This window comes from Seriola lalandi, unplaced genomic scaffold, assembly GCF_002814215.2.
Source record: "Seriola lalandi dorsalis isolate HSWRI2012SDOR001 ecotype SW California unplaced genomic scaffold, Sedor1 jcf7180002054767, whole genome shotgun sequence".
NCBI lineage: Eukaryota > Metazoa > Chordata > Actinopteri > Carangiformes > Carangidae > Seriola > Seriola lalandi.
Window position 1 is genome coordinate 1,670,520 of NW_019525320.1, and position 16,242 is coordinate 1,686,761.

A 16,242-nucleotide genomic window follows, 5' to 3' on the forward strand; every position below is an offset into this window, starting at 1 on the left:
GGGCACACCCAAATGTAACTACAGCACTTGAGGCACATTCAGAGCAAAACAGGCCTATATTTTTAATCACAATTAGTTGAGAAACTAATAAAATGTAGATTTTTCACCATTAAATAATGATGTCTGAGAATTTATCCCAAAATATATGTTCAAAAAATGAAATACTGGGCTTTTTAAATGGCATACAAAACTTTTGACAATTACCTTGCACACACTCTTTTGAAAAACTACGCAACCGGTCTCTCAGTTACTGTATGGCATCTGTATTATGCACTATATCTCTCTTACAGACACAAACTGTTCATTATGAAACTGACAAAAGCTTGCTTTTTACTGAAAACAAGTTTTATGTAAAGAAAATATTACTCAGGACGTGTTTGTAAAAACTCTCCACTCAGCCCCACTGTATCTGCTCTTTAAGCCTTGTACATTTTACATTGGTCCTGTAATGCAGGATGCATATTTCTCTGCACATTTCTGAAGGTTTTCTTATCCTGACCTCTAGTGGATTTATTATAAAATTGCATGCTCAATGCATGCAATAGTCATACGAGCAACTACACTCCTTCTGGTTTTATATCACTGTACTGGAAAGCAACTTTACATTTCAGTTTGCTACAATACGTCTATGTAACCTCAATAGCCAAACTCATCTTTGCACGTCATGAAATAGGTTATCCAAAAGAATAACTGTTGAATACTTTGGTCTACAGCATCATATCCCATCACCTACATTTAGATCAAGTAATCCACTGTACACAGTGTATCAAAAATGATTGATCAGAATTCCATGAAATTGGCTGCATATTCAAAACACCAGGTACAATCAACAGTGGAAGATATTAGTTACATTATATGCTACGCTATGTATGGCCTGGCATTGCTGCGTTGACTGGTTTGGGTTCAGGCTAAGATTGGGAGGTTATTAAGTAGTCTGTTTGAGAAATATTTGCTCATCCCAGGGTATCTTTAAAGGTAAAAGCCCTAGTTCTTTAACAATGTAGGTCACAACTCATTTCTCACTTTGATTTGCATAATATGCTTATCTAGATGAATGACAGACTAATGCACAGATTGCTTAGGTCCAAGGCTGACAAACCACACCCCCAGGGACCAAAAAACCATAATCTGTTAGAAATTTGCTGCACTAAATTAAGATATCAACTACGACCAATCTGCTACCCTCCACCTTGTGGCCTTTGTCACATAAGATACCATGTGTCATTATTCCATCACGAGTAAAGTAAGGCCTGCATTCAATGATAATAACTTTCATTATCAATATGCTTAATAACTATTTTCTTTAATAATCAATTGATTGTTCAGTGTGTGAAATGTCAGAAAATAGTGAAACATGCCCATCATTGGGCCTATTTCCTGAAGCCCAAGTTAACATTTAAATCACTTTGTTTTGTCTTATCAACAAATGACAAATAAAACAAACAATAAATGACTAATTGCTGCCAATTAATTAATCAACTATTAATTGCAGCTGTAGCATACTGGTTAGCTTCTGGGTGTCTGGGGGAAAAATGAAACTGCCATAGCATGGGTCAAAAGGGGTCCTAACAAATTTTTGCCTGGGGTTTCACAAAGGAATTAGCTAACCCATTAATGTCCACAATGGAATAAATATGAGACATAAAAATTTTGATTATGTAGCCAGATGTCTTGACAGTTTCGACAGCAAATGCTGTGTTTCCACCTCTAATAGAGAAAATTCAGTGGGGCTGTTCCTTAACATGCTAATGTTACAAATGTGGCTAACATTAGCAAGCAGGCAATATAGTCCTGTTCCCGCACAATGAAGCAGCTTGATTAACTGTACTGAAGGTGCTTCATACCAGTGATGGGTTAGCCAGTTACAAAGACACAATGAAGGACAACTTCACAGTTACCATCAGGCGTATTCCTCATCTTTAGGCGGAAGTCCGGCGCCTCCCCATACTTCCGTCTCCTGTCACCTGAGCGCCGACAGAGGAAACTGATAACAACCCTCATCAACTCTAGGTAGACAGATTCCCGGAAATGTCGAACAGAGTCAACTGGAATTAGAAACTGTAATGTAATTCTGTTTTGAATCGTAATTCCTTACATCCATTACTCTACTCATTAAAAACTTAACCACATTCAGCCTGTGTTCAAACTGCGCCCGGAAACTGGTTACAGTATATGAATCATGGTGGAGTTGCCAGTTGCTAGGAGCACTTGTTGCCACTAGATGCCGCTGTAGCGCACAAGCATGTCTTATGTCTGCACCAAGAAGAGAATAAAAATGAGCCATTTTTTCAAATGTTAATGTACTGTTAGTTTTTAATTTCATTTTAGGTAACTAAATACTGACTTGGGTTCCCAAATTTTTGTGCAGCACAATTAACATAGGCTACTGTCAAAGTAAAAGTGAATTAACATTTGAAGAAAGGCTAAACATTTTGTCTGTTTGCTGCAGGGGTTGTATTTACTTTAAGTTGCTCGGTTATGAATGCCACATTCTCATTTTTTATTTAATCCAGTTCATCTTATGTTTGTAATGAAAACATCCAAGTTGGCTGCTGAAAATATTATTGAAGGATTTGCTTTAGCTCAGTGTCTTTTATGTTTTGTTATGTAAGCCCAGCATATTTCAGTTTAATCAGTAGAATAGTTAGCTACTGTGAAGTCTTGCACTGGGGTGTATATTATTGTTGTAACTTATGTAACATGAGTGATTTTGTCTAAACTCTGTTATGAAATGAAAATATAGTTGAAATTGTGTAGGGTCTTGGATACAGATGTATCTTATCACCAGAAAAGAGATGACATTGGGGCTCTGGTTTGAGATTACAATTTATCATATGGCTATGACTGCCTATGAAGTATGCATGAAGGTGTCTGATTGGACAGGTGCCGGCAGGTAAACTGTCCCAGTCAGGGGTACTGACATTTTAGGTCAGAGAGAGGTGAGAGGAGTGAGCAGATGGCGCTCAGGAGGGGAGACAGCACTGGCAGAAGACCTAGACACTGGACTGGGTTAAGTTACATTAACAACATGATTAAAATTTTGGGAAATACATTATGCACTTGAATTATTTACCAAAAGGAAAACCTACCAGAATATTTGATCAGTATGCCTATGTATCCAGCACAACATTAACATATTGACATATAGACAGCACACCTTTTCCTCTGAATATCATTTATTGTTCACTCTACATCAGTTGGTCCTTGGACAAACCGCCTCCACTCATTTCATAGTTTGTAGGATACATTTATGACCAAAGAACACATTTCACACTGCTACAGATTGACAGAACTGCCATATCGAATGTTAAGATATCTATTTACTGTCATGCTGAGTGTTTTTGTCAGTAGTAATGAGTTACTGATGCTGTTACTGCTGCTAGTGTGGCTTCCGGCATAATAATGGCATCTATAAGTCCCAGTGGGTGGACGGCATTCCATAGTATCGTCCTTCTATGGTAGGAATTTTTACTGTAATTTACAGTTAGATGAAACTGGACCCTACATTGTCTGGCCCAGCTTAAAACAAATAGACAGACAATGTAATATGTTAATACTTTGTAGAAAAAAATCATATGCATTGATACTTTCACCAATCCTCATAGCACAATGTCTTACTTGTACCTATGTTTATTAGTTGTGCAATATTTGAAGATAGTAAACAGCTATGATCATATAGAGATCTTAATGTATCTACAGCTTTGTATATCCTTTTGGTTATGAGGATTAGCATAGTCATCCTGTACCTAATAGTATTTCATGATTACACTGTATATAAAAAAAAGACCTCCGCAGAGTGACATTTCTGTACATGTATGTGTTTTTTGTTTTGTACATAGCTGTAATGGTTAGCTTTCATTTTCACATTGTCTCACTCTTTCTCACCATATTTTATGGCAACTCCTTTGTAGCTTCACTTTGGCAGTCAAATCCAGTGGTGTGGATGGAGGATCCATGGCCTCCCTTGTCCAAACACTTGACTCTTAGAGAGTCAAGCCATCCCAAGACCCGCATTCCTGCCGTGCCCTCAGACGGGCCGTCTTGTGCAGCATAGTTCCTTGTAGAGTCTTTGATAGTTTGTTGTTAGTGCTTTCGCAACCAACCAATGTTGTGCTAGTTTATAGAACCCTCTTCGTCTGGCTGGTCTGTAAAAGGCCGTTTCACAGTTAAGTCCCAAGCAGCAGTCTTGTTCAGGGTTGAGGTGAGAGACGCCAGAGGCTCTGAAGGGATAGTAATGCCGGTCCATTCACTCCAGCCAGATGCTAGACCAGTGGTTCCCAATATTTCCCTTCTCTTACACTCAAAAGCTTTTCAAGCTCCTTCTACTTTGTGCCATAATTGATTATTTTAAACTGCAACTCATGCAAGACTCTCTGTAATCCTTATTATTAGGAAACACTGTGCTAGCCCAGATAGACCAGCCTTTTGTGGCATGCAGCTAATACGGCTATTTCAGCGATAAAACTGGCTGTTTGAAGTATATATTTCTTGTAGCAGTATTAGACAAAGTACACTGTAATGAAAGCTGGAAGGACAATGTGTGTGATGAAAGCTTGTAATATGACACTTGTGAGCCATGTAATACATACATTTAATCAGGAGCATCTGATGTTAGCTGTATTAGCTACAGTTGCTAGCCTGTTGTGGTTTTAATGGCTGGCTGGGGTAAAGGCCTGTATAAGTTGTTGCCCTTCAGGGCCCTGGAGCTGTCTTTGACCTTTGACATTAGGATCAGGAACCATCTCTCAGGGAGAGGCTTGAACATCCAAAGGCCCTATTCAAAATATGGATGCCAAGATGCAGGTCAATGAGGAAAGAAGAAAAAGTATCCATCCACGGTCTGCATTTACTTAAAGTAGTTAAGACGTACAAGGTTTTCATATGAACAGGCAAAGTTGAGATTTTGTTGAACAAATATTCAGTGGAGGATACTTTTTCACTCTTGTATTCACTTGCTCTCCCCTCAGTCTTGCTTCTCAGCTTTCTCTCTCCCTCTCTTCCCCTTTCGTCCTCCAGCTCTTCTTTTTCCTTCACAGGCTGTTCTTGTCCGGCAACTCGGCCTCTGGACTGCGGGGAAAGTAGACAGTAGCTTTGTGTTCCTCATAGCGGTCAATGTGCTTGAGGTGTACCACCATGTGCAGGGCATAGGCTAAGACAAGGAGCAGGATCAGAGATGTCACCAAGCCCATCAGGATGGCTGGCGTCAGGAAAGTGGCACAGTCACTTGCCGATGCAAACTTGTCTGACTGCACATTGAAGGCCTGGATCTGGAAGAGCCGAGAGAAGGCGGAAAGATCAGATTAGACTGAACTAAAGAGGACAACTGGCTCTTACTGGGCTTACCAGGCACAGAGACACTGGGCAGATGGACAGGTTGAGACAGCCTAGCAGATGGCTAAACAGACAGTGTACAGACAGAATGACAGACTGCCAAACAGACAGTAAGGGGACAGACCGACTGACTGACTGACAGCCAAACAATTGGAACACAAAAGGAAATGGCTGGCAAGCAAACAAACACATGCACACACATAGGAAACAGAGGAGAAAGACTACGATATAACTGTGATTGTGCAGACATAACTACAAGAGTTACACAACAAAGGCTGGGCCCCTTGTGCGAAAGTGTACCTGGAAATCAGTGAAAGTGATGTGCCAGTTAGCAGATGTGTCAGTGTGGGAGCTGGGCACTAGCAGGGTGTCATATTTGTGCAGGCTGCTGACGTGCTGGCAATGGTAGGATGAAGTGGCAGGAGCGTAGACCTCGCTGGCGTTGAATGTAGCCTCCTGGGTCCAGTTGTAGTGGATGTGAACACTGTCTAGTGTGAACCAGTTTTGACCAGCTGCCTCATAAAAAGTGTTGGACATCTGAAGCCTGACAGAAGAGACAGTGCAGTTATATATATACTGTATAATTTAATACAAAAATTAACCAGTCAGTGTGACGAATGAAACGTTTTAGGTAGATATAAATTTTTAAGATGGTGAGTGAAAATATTTGAAGTGAGCACGTGCATTTTACCTGATTACTAGACCTCTCAAATCCTCCACATCACCGAACCTTAAAGAAAGCCTGTTGCAGAAGAAGACCACAAATTTATCCCACTGATTTACCACAGTAATTAAACCACTATGTGATACTGCAGTGTGTCTCATAATAAAAAGGTATCAAACCTATGCTGATGCCTTGGCTGTATATGTAGATAAGTGAGCTTTTGTTGTATTTATCTAGCACACTGTATGTGCCCCTCCTGTGTTGTAATGTATCTGCAACCATTTACTAAAACACAACTAGAATACACATTGTACTTCGTTCCCCGCCTGTCCACATTTTGGTTTGACTTACGTAGCTTTCTCCTTGGTGCAGATGGAGCCTTTAGTGTCCACGGGTGAGTTGGGGTTAAAGACCCTCTCAGTCAGATCAATGAAGGTATGGTTTCTGTAGCGGATTGCCAGGCGCTTTGCCTTGAAGAGAATGCAGGTCTTCCCGTTGTAAGACACACTCAGAGGACCATAAGGCCCCATCAGAGACTGGAGCAGCTTCCTCTTACTGTGAGACATCCCTGGCTGATGCCAGTTAAAAGGCTGCAAACATATGAAGAAAGGAATTAAGTACAGGAGAAGTACAGAAACTGCAGTGAACTGCCAACCAAAATGTGGGCAGCAGCAGTTTTGCATTCTTTGACTGGCCTCTAGAGGGCACTCAAGTTTTTATTCATATACACATATACAGAGTCCACAGTATCCAGTGGCTGGATACCAAAAGGATGTGGACCACAAAAGGTCTGTGCCGTAAGAGATTATTTCATCCTGCTCCTCTTCTGTATATAAGAATATGTAGCATCACAAAGACTATAACAAACGGTGCTTTTATGTGCTTTTACTTGGCTGTTAAATCAAAAGTTGCTAAGATGACCCGTCATAAACTGATTCAAGTGGTAAACAGATAAAAGTCTAGAAAAGCGGACTTTGGAGAATTCATCCACTTAACAGCGACACAGCAACAGATAAACATACACTCAAGTTATCCTGTTCCTCTAAATAAGATGTGCAGCCAATTCAGTTTATACATGTGTCAGTGTCATACCTAACAGCTCACGGTTTATTCCACACAACTGATCCAAAGCATCTGTACTGTACCTCCCCTTTATACATGCTGTGATATTTCATCTCAATGGGCAATTTTAAAACAAATCACCTTTTTAAAGCTCTTCATTCTGAGCATCAAATGTCACACTGATGTGTAAAGTGTGTAGAGTTGTAAAATGTGCAAAGTTCAGTGTTTCCAACCACCTCTGAATCTAAAATGAGGAAGGAGCAGTCTTGTCTTTTCCACATAAAATAGGAGCTTTCTGAATTTGCATATAATAGTGTGATGGCTGTTAGACTGCTTTTCTGCACTGTGCAGATAGAAACTGCCCCCTCTAGCTTTTTAATCTCTTAGCTCAGAGGCCACATCTCATTGGAGAGCATTTGGGCTAATCCAGCACTATTTTACAAGACATTTAAAGTAGCAGTCACAGTGGCTATGAAATGACTTTTATTTGTAATTGTTTGTTTAAGTAAAGCATTTGAATAATAATGGGAATTGTGAGGTGTGGTAACTGCATTGACAATTTTAAAAACATTTAAAAGCCACTACACTGAATACAGTGGTTTAGGAGGGGTTACTGCAAGGAATCAGTTGATCCATATGACACATGTAACCCTGCCTGGATGCATCTGCTGCTACAGCATATGGTTACACTGAATTTTGAGTGAGATAGGTCCTATGTGTGTGGGTGGCAAGGATGTTTTACCTCCAGTGAATGTGAAACCAACAATATTCCCACATCCAAGGTCAACCGGTGTGGCTGAGTGAGTATGCTTTGTTTTGTTTCCCGGTGTGTGTGTGTGTGTGTGTGCCAGTGTGTGTTTGTATGTGCAGATAAAGATAGCGGGCTGATGGTGGAGATAGTGATGGGAAAAAATAAGAGAGTGTCTGTACCTGCAGTATTCTCCTGAGTGGGTTTTCATCCTCAGGCGTCAAAATAACCTCTTCACTTTCTAAGCCGTACCCACCATCTTGACCTGAAAACACGTACACACACATTACTGCACCATGAAAGACTATATCAGTGTACATATACAAAGATGATTGCAATGCTGCATTGCAGATTGCAACATAATCATAAAAGTCCAGCCGATTCCACACACTACAGACGAACAAACACAAGCACAAAGAGATTCTGTGTACACCTCTGTGCTCAGGCTCCTATCTATTTCCAGTTGTTTTGCGTCATCACAGTGACTCATCAGCAGTTTATTTCACAGCTACGCTAGTATTGTTCAGTGTTTACAAATACTGTTCATCTTGTTCCAGAAGCATATGATTTCCCATCATATAATTTTAAGGAATATCTCCATCATTTTGCTTCTGCCTTTTAGTCAAAGGGCCTAAATATAGCCATACATCTGAATTGCCACTGAGGTGTATGGATCACACACACACACACACACACACACACACACACACACACACCACATTTCAAAGTCTTTTTGTATTACACTGTGGCAAAGATGTCTCCAGCATCAGGAATGAAATGCATTTGTCAGGACTATCTATCCAACTCGTCAGCATCACGATTACCATGGCAGTTTTGATTGAATCAGGCCTTGTGTCACACTAGATTTGTTACTTACTTGATGTGACTCTTGTTGCTTGTTTGGGATTCTCTTTGCTGTGGAAAAGACAGAAGACACAATAAAGTCTCGTCATCACAAGATGCAGGGAAGTTTTTAAGCTTTTTCTTTTTTTTCTTTTTTTGATAATGCTCCATATGCTTATTTAGCATTTTCCCTTTAACAGGAAAGTTCATTGTCTGCTGCTGCAGATGCAGCAAACACACAGCAATGAAACAAACAGCTTTACAGCCGAAGTCTGGGAGAATATTATACGCTGTAAAATGAATTTTACAACTTAAACTTATAAAATGAGGGATTCTTGTCAGTGCTTGTATATTTTGTCATACGATTATTCTCACTTTCATACATATTTTACACCACATTTTACTGTACTTATGTGCCTCTTAACATGTGTATACCAAAGACAGTGCATTTGTTAGCACATACAAAGTTATATGCTTTTGAAGTTAAGTACACCATAACTAAGTGTACACCTTGCTAAAACTAATGCAGTCAACAGTCCTCCAATAAATCATCCTTCATGAAAGTGATAATGTTCAGTTTTGATTAAAGGTTGTTTTTGTTTTGTTGTGATTCAACTGTATGATCATTATGGAGGATGCAGTTGCATTATAGAGAGAGGTGTTCATGTTATTTACCCTGCCCTCACTGATATACATGGGGTGGACAAAATAATAGAAATATGTGCCAGCATGCTGCACTACAGTTCGACAGCACCACAAACTGCAGCAAAAAGGTCATAAAGTTGAACCAACACCTGTCGACAAAAACCGAACATTACAACATTCGTGAAGGTGGAATTTAACGCAGGACTGCTTTATACTGTATGACTGTATTACACTGCATTAGCTCTGGCTAGGTGTACCCAAGAAAGTTGGCAACTGAGCATGTATACAGTAGCCGCTAAACTGCCACATATTAACACTCTTTCTAATGATCTAAATACTAAATGAAACTACAAAATATTTCAACATTTTGCAACATATATGACAAACAATTTTCCCCATGGGACCACAGAGAGCACAACTTCACAACATACTTTACCCACAGAATTTTATAAGCAGCATAAGTCAGTAGGTGTGCTTGGTGTCTATGTTGCAGGAATTCAGTCTCAGTGTGGTGTAATGACCGATCTTTGATGTGAGACTGACCTACATAGTGCACAAGGGACAGACGACTCACCATTTCCCTTTCCTTCACGTGTTTGCCCTAGCTGTCCTCCTCTCAGTCTAACTAAACCCCGCATAGCCTTGGACTTCTCGAAGCTAATCCTGATCCTTTTAACTGTCTAATCAAAGACGTAATGCGGCAGAAATGGGCTTACTGAGCGGCGCTGACATGGTCAGTTTTGCCTGTTGTGACGGTCCACCCATTGCTCTGACTGCGTGGTCTGTCCTATCCTGTCCTTCATGATCATCTGGGCTGACTCGTTAATCTCCACACAATAGCCAGTTATAATGGGCTTGTAAAAGGTAAACCCTAAGATCTGAGGGAGTGGACATGACAAATGACGTCTTTGTTTTGTGCCATGTCACTCGGCAACACTGCAGTCTGTTGATTTCTCAGCTTTTGGTCATAGATATTTCAAGTCATTTTATGAATTGCAGCACAACAAAAGCAATGTCTGTAAGGAACTTCATCTGTCATCGATACTGTATTATCTTTGTTATCTTTAGTTGAATAGTAATGCTGTGATCTTGTAGGAAAGGCCTTTTGGGGAGATACACAAAATAGACTGAAGATGACCCGAATATTTACTAAATGTGAACGCGCAAAGACAAGTCAATAGCTGTGACTGCTGTTGTCAAGGGCAGCCCACACTTTGTTTCTCTCATTTGTTGACCTAGACACTGGTTACCCAGAGCTGTCCCACATACTGTAGTTAGCTGATCTATCAAGAACAACTCCAACCTACATTTTCTAATAAACGGGGATAGGAAATGGTGAATCAACTGCTTAAAACCTGCTTGAATTAACTGCTAGACTCAAAGGTGTATCCGTTCATGCGCCATACACAATATCTCAGACACAACTGCCGATATTTTACTTTTTCAGGTAAGAAAGGATGCATCCCACTTGTCCTCTCTGACAGTCTAAAGATTTTCAGTTATCGGTCAAGGTTGATGTGATTACAGGTTAAAACAAGGTGAGCAGACTCGGGCAGCGGCTAATGACTGAAAAGGAATTAACAGGTCCCGTTTCTGATCACACAGGAAGTTGCGGTCTTCGGCTACGTTGCCAGACATATCAATGCCAGCAGCCTGAAGCAATTATCTGCTCATCTGCTGCAGTTTGCACCTGGGCAATATCGTATAGTTTAGTGCCAGATGGATTAGGATTAGGGGTAATCACAGGTCAGGTCCATTGGAGAGACAAAGACAAGAGACGTCCCTGAACAAGATGAAGGGATTAAGGCATGATGTCAGAGCTCGTGGCACTCTGGACAGTCAAGCGCTAATTAATAAATTTGAATTGACCTCTGAAATCGTGACTTGACCATGGCCATTATATGGTATAGAGTTAAGTTCCACTGATCAAGTTAAATGTTTAGTTAAATTTGTGTAGCTAGTATTTCTTTGTGTAATTTAACAGAATATAAACATGTGCTTCCCTTCTTTATTAGGGACCTATGATGATTTATTGTACTTAACTTCTACAATATCAATATTATGCTCATGATAATCCTGTTGTTGTATTGCACACCTGATTGTTAATTTAAGAAAAAAAAAAGTTTGCTGATATATATTTTTTTATTCTTATGAATGAGCAAAACAAAGTGTGTATGAGAAAACAGATGGTTTCACACAAAAAAAACAAGGATCAGATTCTGCAGTGAGACCAGCTCATCCAACATGTTGGACTGTACTGCACAGATTCTGACTTTGTTCCAGGTCAACCCATAACAGACTGCACACAGCTGTAGAGCAGTCAGGTGGGTTTTCAAAACAAGTTACAGCTCAGTTGAACAGACAACCATGGCCGCATGATGATGTCTGTAGAATGCAAGTGATCGAACAGCAGGAAAGTACGAAGCTGTCGTTGCGTGTATACGAGCTCTACAACCTACATCCCAGTGTTTGTGTGTGTGTGCGTGTGTGTGTGTGTGTGTGTGCACCAGCTTCAACGTCAGCATCGTGATTGGCTTAATTAGGAACTCCATGGGATATGTGTGCATTTGTGTGGGTTTGTGTGCGAGCACATGCTGGTGTACACATGAGTAACAATATGAGAGTTTATGCTTACGGTAAATCCAAATATTTACATTTGCCCAGGTGAATGCTGGGTAAGCATATATGAAAGAGCTGTCAAATGTACTATGTCTTTGGCAGCTGGCAGTGACGACTGAAACCTCAGTAGCATGGTAGATACCCCCCCCCACCCCCACCCCCTCGCCCATCCCAAACAAAAGTGATAAAGCACTCCTTCCTCTGCACCTACCCAGGCCTCAGCTGGCAGGAAGGGGCCAGAGGAGTCTGTGCAAGCGTGAGAGTGTGAGTGCGAACTAAAGCCCAGCCGTTTGTTCCTGTGCCAGTTTCGCGAGGTCAGCAACCCAGGACTGCTGCGGCCCCGTCATTGGCTCAGCCCGTCACACAGTGCCTGGGTGCTGAACAGGCCCTTTATATAATCAAAGCCATGCCAGGGCCACTCCTTGGCTCACCTCGCATCCCTCTGCATATGTGCAGACACAACACGCACCTACACATAACATACTGTTTGTCCAAATAACAAAACTACCTGGAATACATTATTGTGATTGTAAGATTACAGTTAGTTTTATATAAGTAAATGTCTGGCTTTTAAATATTAACAACAATGAGAATCATCTGTGCTACTGATTGTATCTTGATCAATACATTTTCATTGATTTTTTTTTCTTTTTTCTTTTTTTACAGGCCATCCTTATTCAAGCCCACAGATGGACAGCTGATTATCATCCCTCATCTGTGCCTGTGATGTGTGCTGCTGAGCAGAGAGAAGGTGTGGTGTCTGCTCCCCAAACTTGTAAACAAGTCTAGTTTGCCTCTGCTAGAGCCACTGCTCTCAGACTGTGAACCAGGATCAGCCAATCCAAGCCTCATGTTAGTTCTGTTGTTAGTTTTGTCAGGTGGTTCACTGTACTCTGTGTGTTTCATTTAGCTCACTGTAAATTACAATTTTCATTAAAAATATTTTAAGGTAACATTTATCAACTGACTATGAACCTTTAGCCATTAGATTTCGGTTTCTCTTTGTCCTTTGTGTATAACAATAGTGTATCAGACCTTAGTGATGTGCTCTTGTGCTCACATTTCCTTGTATTATACCCACATGAAATTTCAAACCCAGCCATGATAGTATTTCATAATGTACAGGTTCAACTTCTTTTGCAAAGTGATGTTAATGTCAGAGCAAGTAGCAGTTTTTGGGTATATGTAAAATATATTATAATTTCAATAATCAAGAAGTACATAATGGTTTGGTAAATTATTGTGTCCCTGACACAGCAGGGAAACACGTCTTAATCCCACTCTGGGCAGGTGCTGGCCTATTAATAGATCTATTAGTGCAGATTAAGCTTTAGGTGTTTACTAAGATGCAGCTCAGAGCTTTGCTGCCATTTCAGTGTAGCTTTGATTGCGGCTTCAAATTTGACCTTAGGTCAGGTGTTAAAGTTATCTAAATCTTCCCACACTACTGCTATCAAATGCAACAGTGCTAGTGCTTACAACCCAACATCGTGAGTGCATCCAATATATATACTAATGACTGTTCAAGTTGGACTTGATCCTTTCTCACTCTGTTTGGGGTTTATCTGTAAAATAAACAGCGTACATATTTTTATGACGTTAAATAGTAGGTGAATGTTGCTAAAATTAGCTGCTGGTTTTTTAACTCTAATCTTTCTCTGAAAGGAGATCACTCAACAACTTTCCACTGGAAATCCAATAGTTTGAGCTCTAATCTGTGTCTATATTTGGGTTAGTTTGTCAGTGTTTAAGAGTTTTAAGATAAATACAAGCACATGTTGACAGACAACCTGTTAAAACTGCAGACAAAATACTCCTTAAGACATAAACATGTCACTATGTTGTGCAACTGATCCACAAACAGGACACTTGAGAATGAGAAAGATTCATGATTCTTGTGCTACTGTGCTGACCCCATTTAGTCTTTTTAAATGTGTCAGTGACCATTTTTCATCGGATAGTGTGAATGATATAATGTCATTTGAGTGCGCTGTTCCAGCCTCACGAAACTGGGTCATATCTAATTGACTTGTATACTTTTTGGGAAATTTACTAGGCTAGGTTAATTTAACACTGTTCTTCAATTGTGATTTTATGAAATTAAGTTTTTATTGTAATTAAAATGTAACTTGTATACATATTAGTTTTTATTTTTAATTGTTGTACCTTACTCATTTTCTGTTAGCTAGAGACATGTTTTTAATCAGTTTTCTCAGGTACTTGATCTTTTTTGTTATGCTTTCTTTTTAAATAATCCATCAAAAGCTCAATATCTTATCTAGTAATTAGAGTCCTGGAAAATTTACCATTTATACTTTTTTTTTTCTTTTTAGTTCATTCTACTCATTACAACATTTGTACGACATCCATTTTATCAGTCTGCATTCTTCAGGGTCGTGCAATAAAAAAAACAGCTTGCAACAGCAACATTTTTTTTTTTTATTTGCAAACAAATAAATGAACTACCGCTGCACAATCTCATCTTGCAATAATTTTTCTCTCATGCTTTCTGTGCTGTTGACTCGGGCTGGATGATTGAAGAGGTCATTTCCAAAATTACAACTTAGTCTTTTGACCCCTAATCTGTACCCATATTTGGATCATATTTATTTTCAGCAGAACATGTTTTATGCTTGGATTGCTTTACAAATATTTGTTCCATAGAGATAATTAAGGTTATGTAAAAACGTGTCATCATGGCAAATTTGTCAAGTTATTGATGATGTTTTGAACTGCAATTCATTTGTTTTAAACAGGCAAAAGTCTAAGTGAATGACACAAATTTCTTCCTCTAACATAATTTCCCAGAAAAGTACCTTGAATGGAGATGTTATATCTGTAAAAATACATATTACCATGCAGAAGGACCTTTTCTGGCCAGCTATTTTTAATCATGTTGTGAAGCTCGTAGCATGTCATAGTACCACACATCATTTACCACAGAAAATCAGGCTTACTGAACATTTTCTCTTCATTATCTTCCCGCAACCTCACATCTATCAGCAGTAGAGGCTTCGAACTTACTGTACCTTTCCCTCTGCATTTCCAACCAATGTTACGCACCGTACAAGAGTTATGAAATGAAAGCCATGAACGGCTGTTCTTATATAACAGTATCTTGGAGTGTGTCAGCGCTGAGAACAGAGCTGTCACTGGGGGACCAGAACTGTTACGTTGCACAGTTACGTACAAAGTTTGATCCAGGGAATAGGCTCAAAACCCCGGGAGAAATTAATGTAGCCATTCCGTGTCGGAGTGACTGCTGTGAAAAGTTAAGATAGGGATCTGTCAGGGTTTTCACCAACACTAGATTGAGCTGGAATGAGTGCAATCCCATGAGACTGCATATTGAATTCTAAATCCAAGTTATTTGACTTGCGAACATGTCTACAGATAAGATTGTTTGCGCAATAAACGAAAGCATGACAGCAATAATCTTTAATTCCCTAAAGATCCAAGTGTATTACTGAAAGTGTGGCAATTAGGCAAATCGTCTGAACAATGGTTAAAATGCATTATGATGGAAACTGCAGCATATCATGGCTTTGAAGCATTTGCGCTATAGAGGATTGTGCGAGCCGTCATGCATGGCATAGTTTCAAGAGCCTTACATGGCTTTGGCACAATATTATAGGTCTCTGTAAGCAGGCAGGAACGGGTGCTAGCACAGGCCCTGGCTGCCGGCTCAGTCCCGTCCCTGTCACACTGTTGTGAGTGCCCCCAGGTTTGAGCCCTGAATATTTTATCCAGATTTGACCTGCAGGACTGCATGTGCATTATGCAGACATGGCCGGCTTGAATTCCCCTCTCCACTCTTCCTCTCCCTCTCTCTGTCCCTCTCTCTCTCTCTCTCTCTCTCTCTCTCTCTCAATGACTGCATCAGTAAACAGACCCCAACAGACCATCCCTGATGCATCCTTTCCTCTCCTCCCTGTCCCATCCTTGTTTACCTTCCCTCCGTGCTGCTCCCCCTCTTCCTTTCTCCTCTCTCCTTTCCTCTCTCTCTCTCTCTCTCTGTACTTCTCCTGCAGGCCCACTGCCCCAGCCTTATTTAGCTCCCTCCTGCCAGACCAACACTACTGTACAGAGACAACAGCCCCATCCGTGATCGATGAGCAGCGTCTGATGCAGTCCCCGAGACTGAGACAAACAAAGCCTTCGCAGCTCAGCTCTCTCTGACACACCAATACTGCCTGCATTCCCCTGGTTTTGTGATACACCAAAGGTGGGATGGGAAGAAACGAAGGGGGGTGAAGGAGAGAAAGAAAGACCCGTAGAGAACACATCAGCATCCCAGCATCCCTGCATGCATCTCCCTATACCCCCCCCC

General features: G+C 40.5%; 1 protein-coding gene across 1 annotated transcript in view; it reads right to left on the reverse strand.

Moving 5' to 3' along the window:
- Positions 1-3,158: 3,158 nt before the first annotated feature.
- Positions 3,159-16,242, reverse strand: part of atp6ap1lb (ATPase H+ transporting accessory protein 1 like b) — a 13,435-nt gene continuing 351 nt past the window's right edge. Inside the window, exons 2-7 of the mRNA XM_023425290.2 lie at positions 8,683-8,720; positions 7,988-8,070; positions 6,347-6,585; positions 6,023-6,073; positions 5,632-5,875; positions 3,159-5,267 (exon numbers count right to left, since the gene is read on the reverse strand). Of these exons, the coding sequence (XP_023281058.1) occupies positions 5,031-5,267; positions 5,632-5,875; positions 6,023-6,073; positions 6,347-6,585; positions 7,988-8,070; positions 8,683-8,720 (892 nt within the window). The 3' untranslated portion in view covers positions 3,159-5,030. The remainder of the gene's footprint in view (positions 5,268-5,631; positions 5,876-6,022; positions 6,074-6,346; positions 6,586-7,987; positions 8,071-8,682; positions 8,721-16,242) is intronic.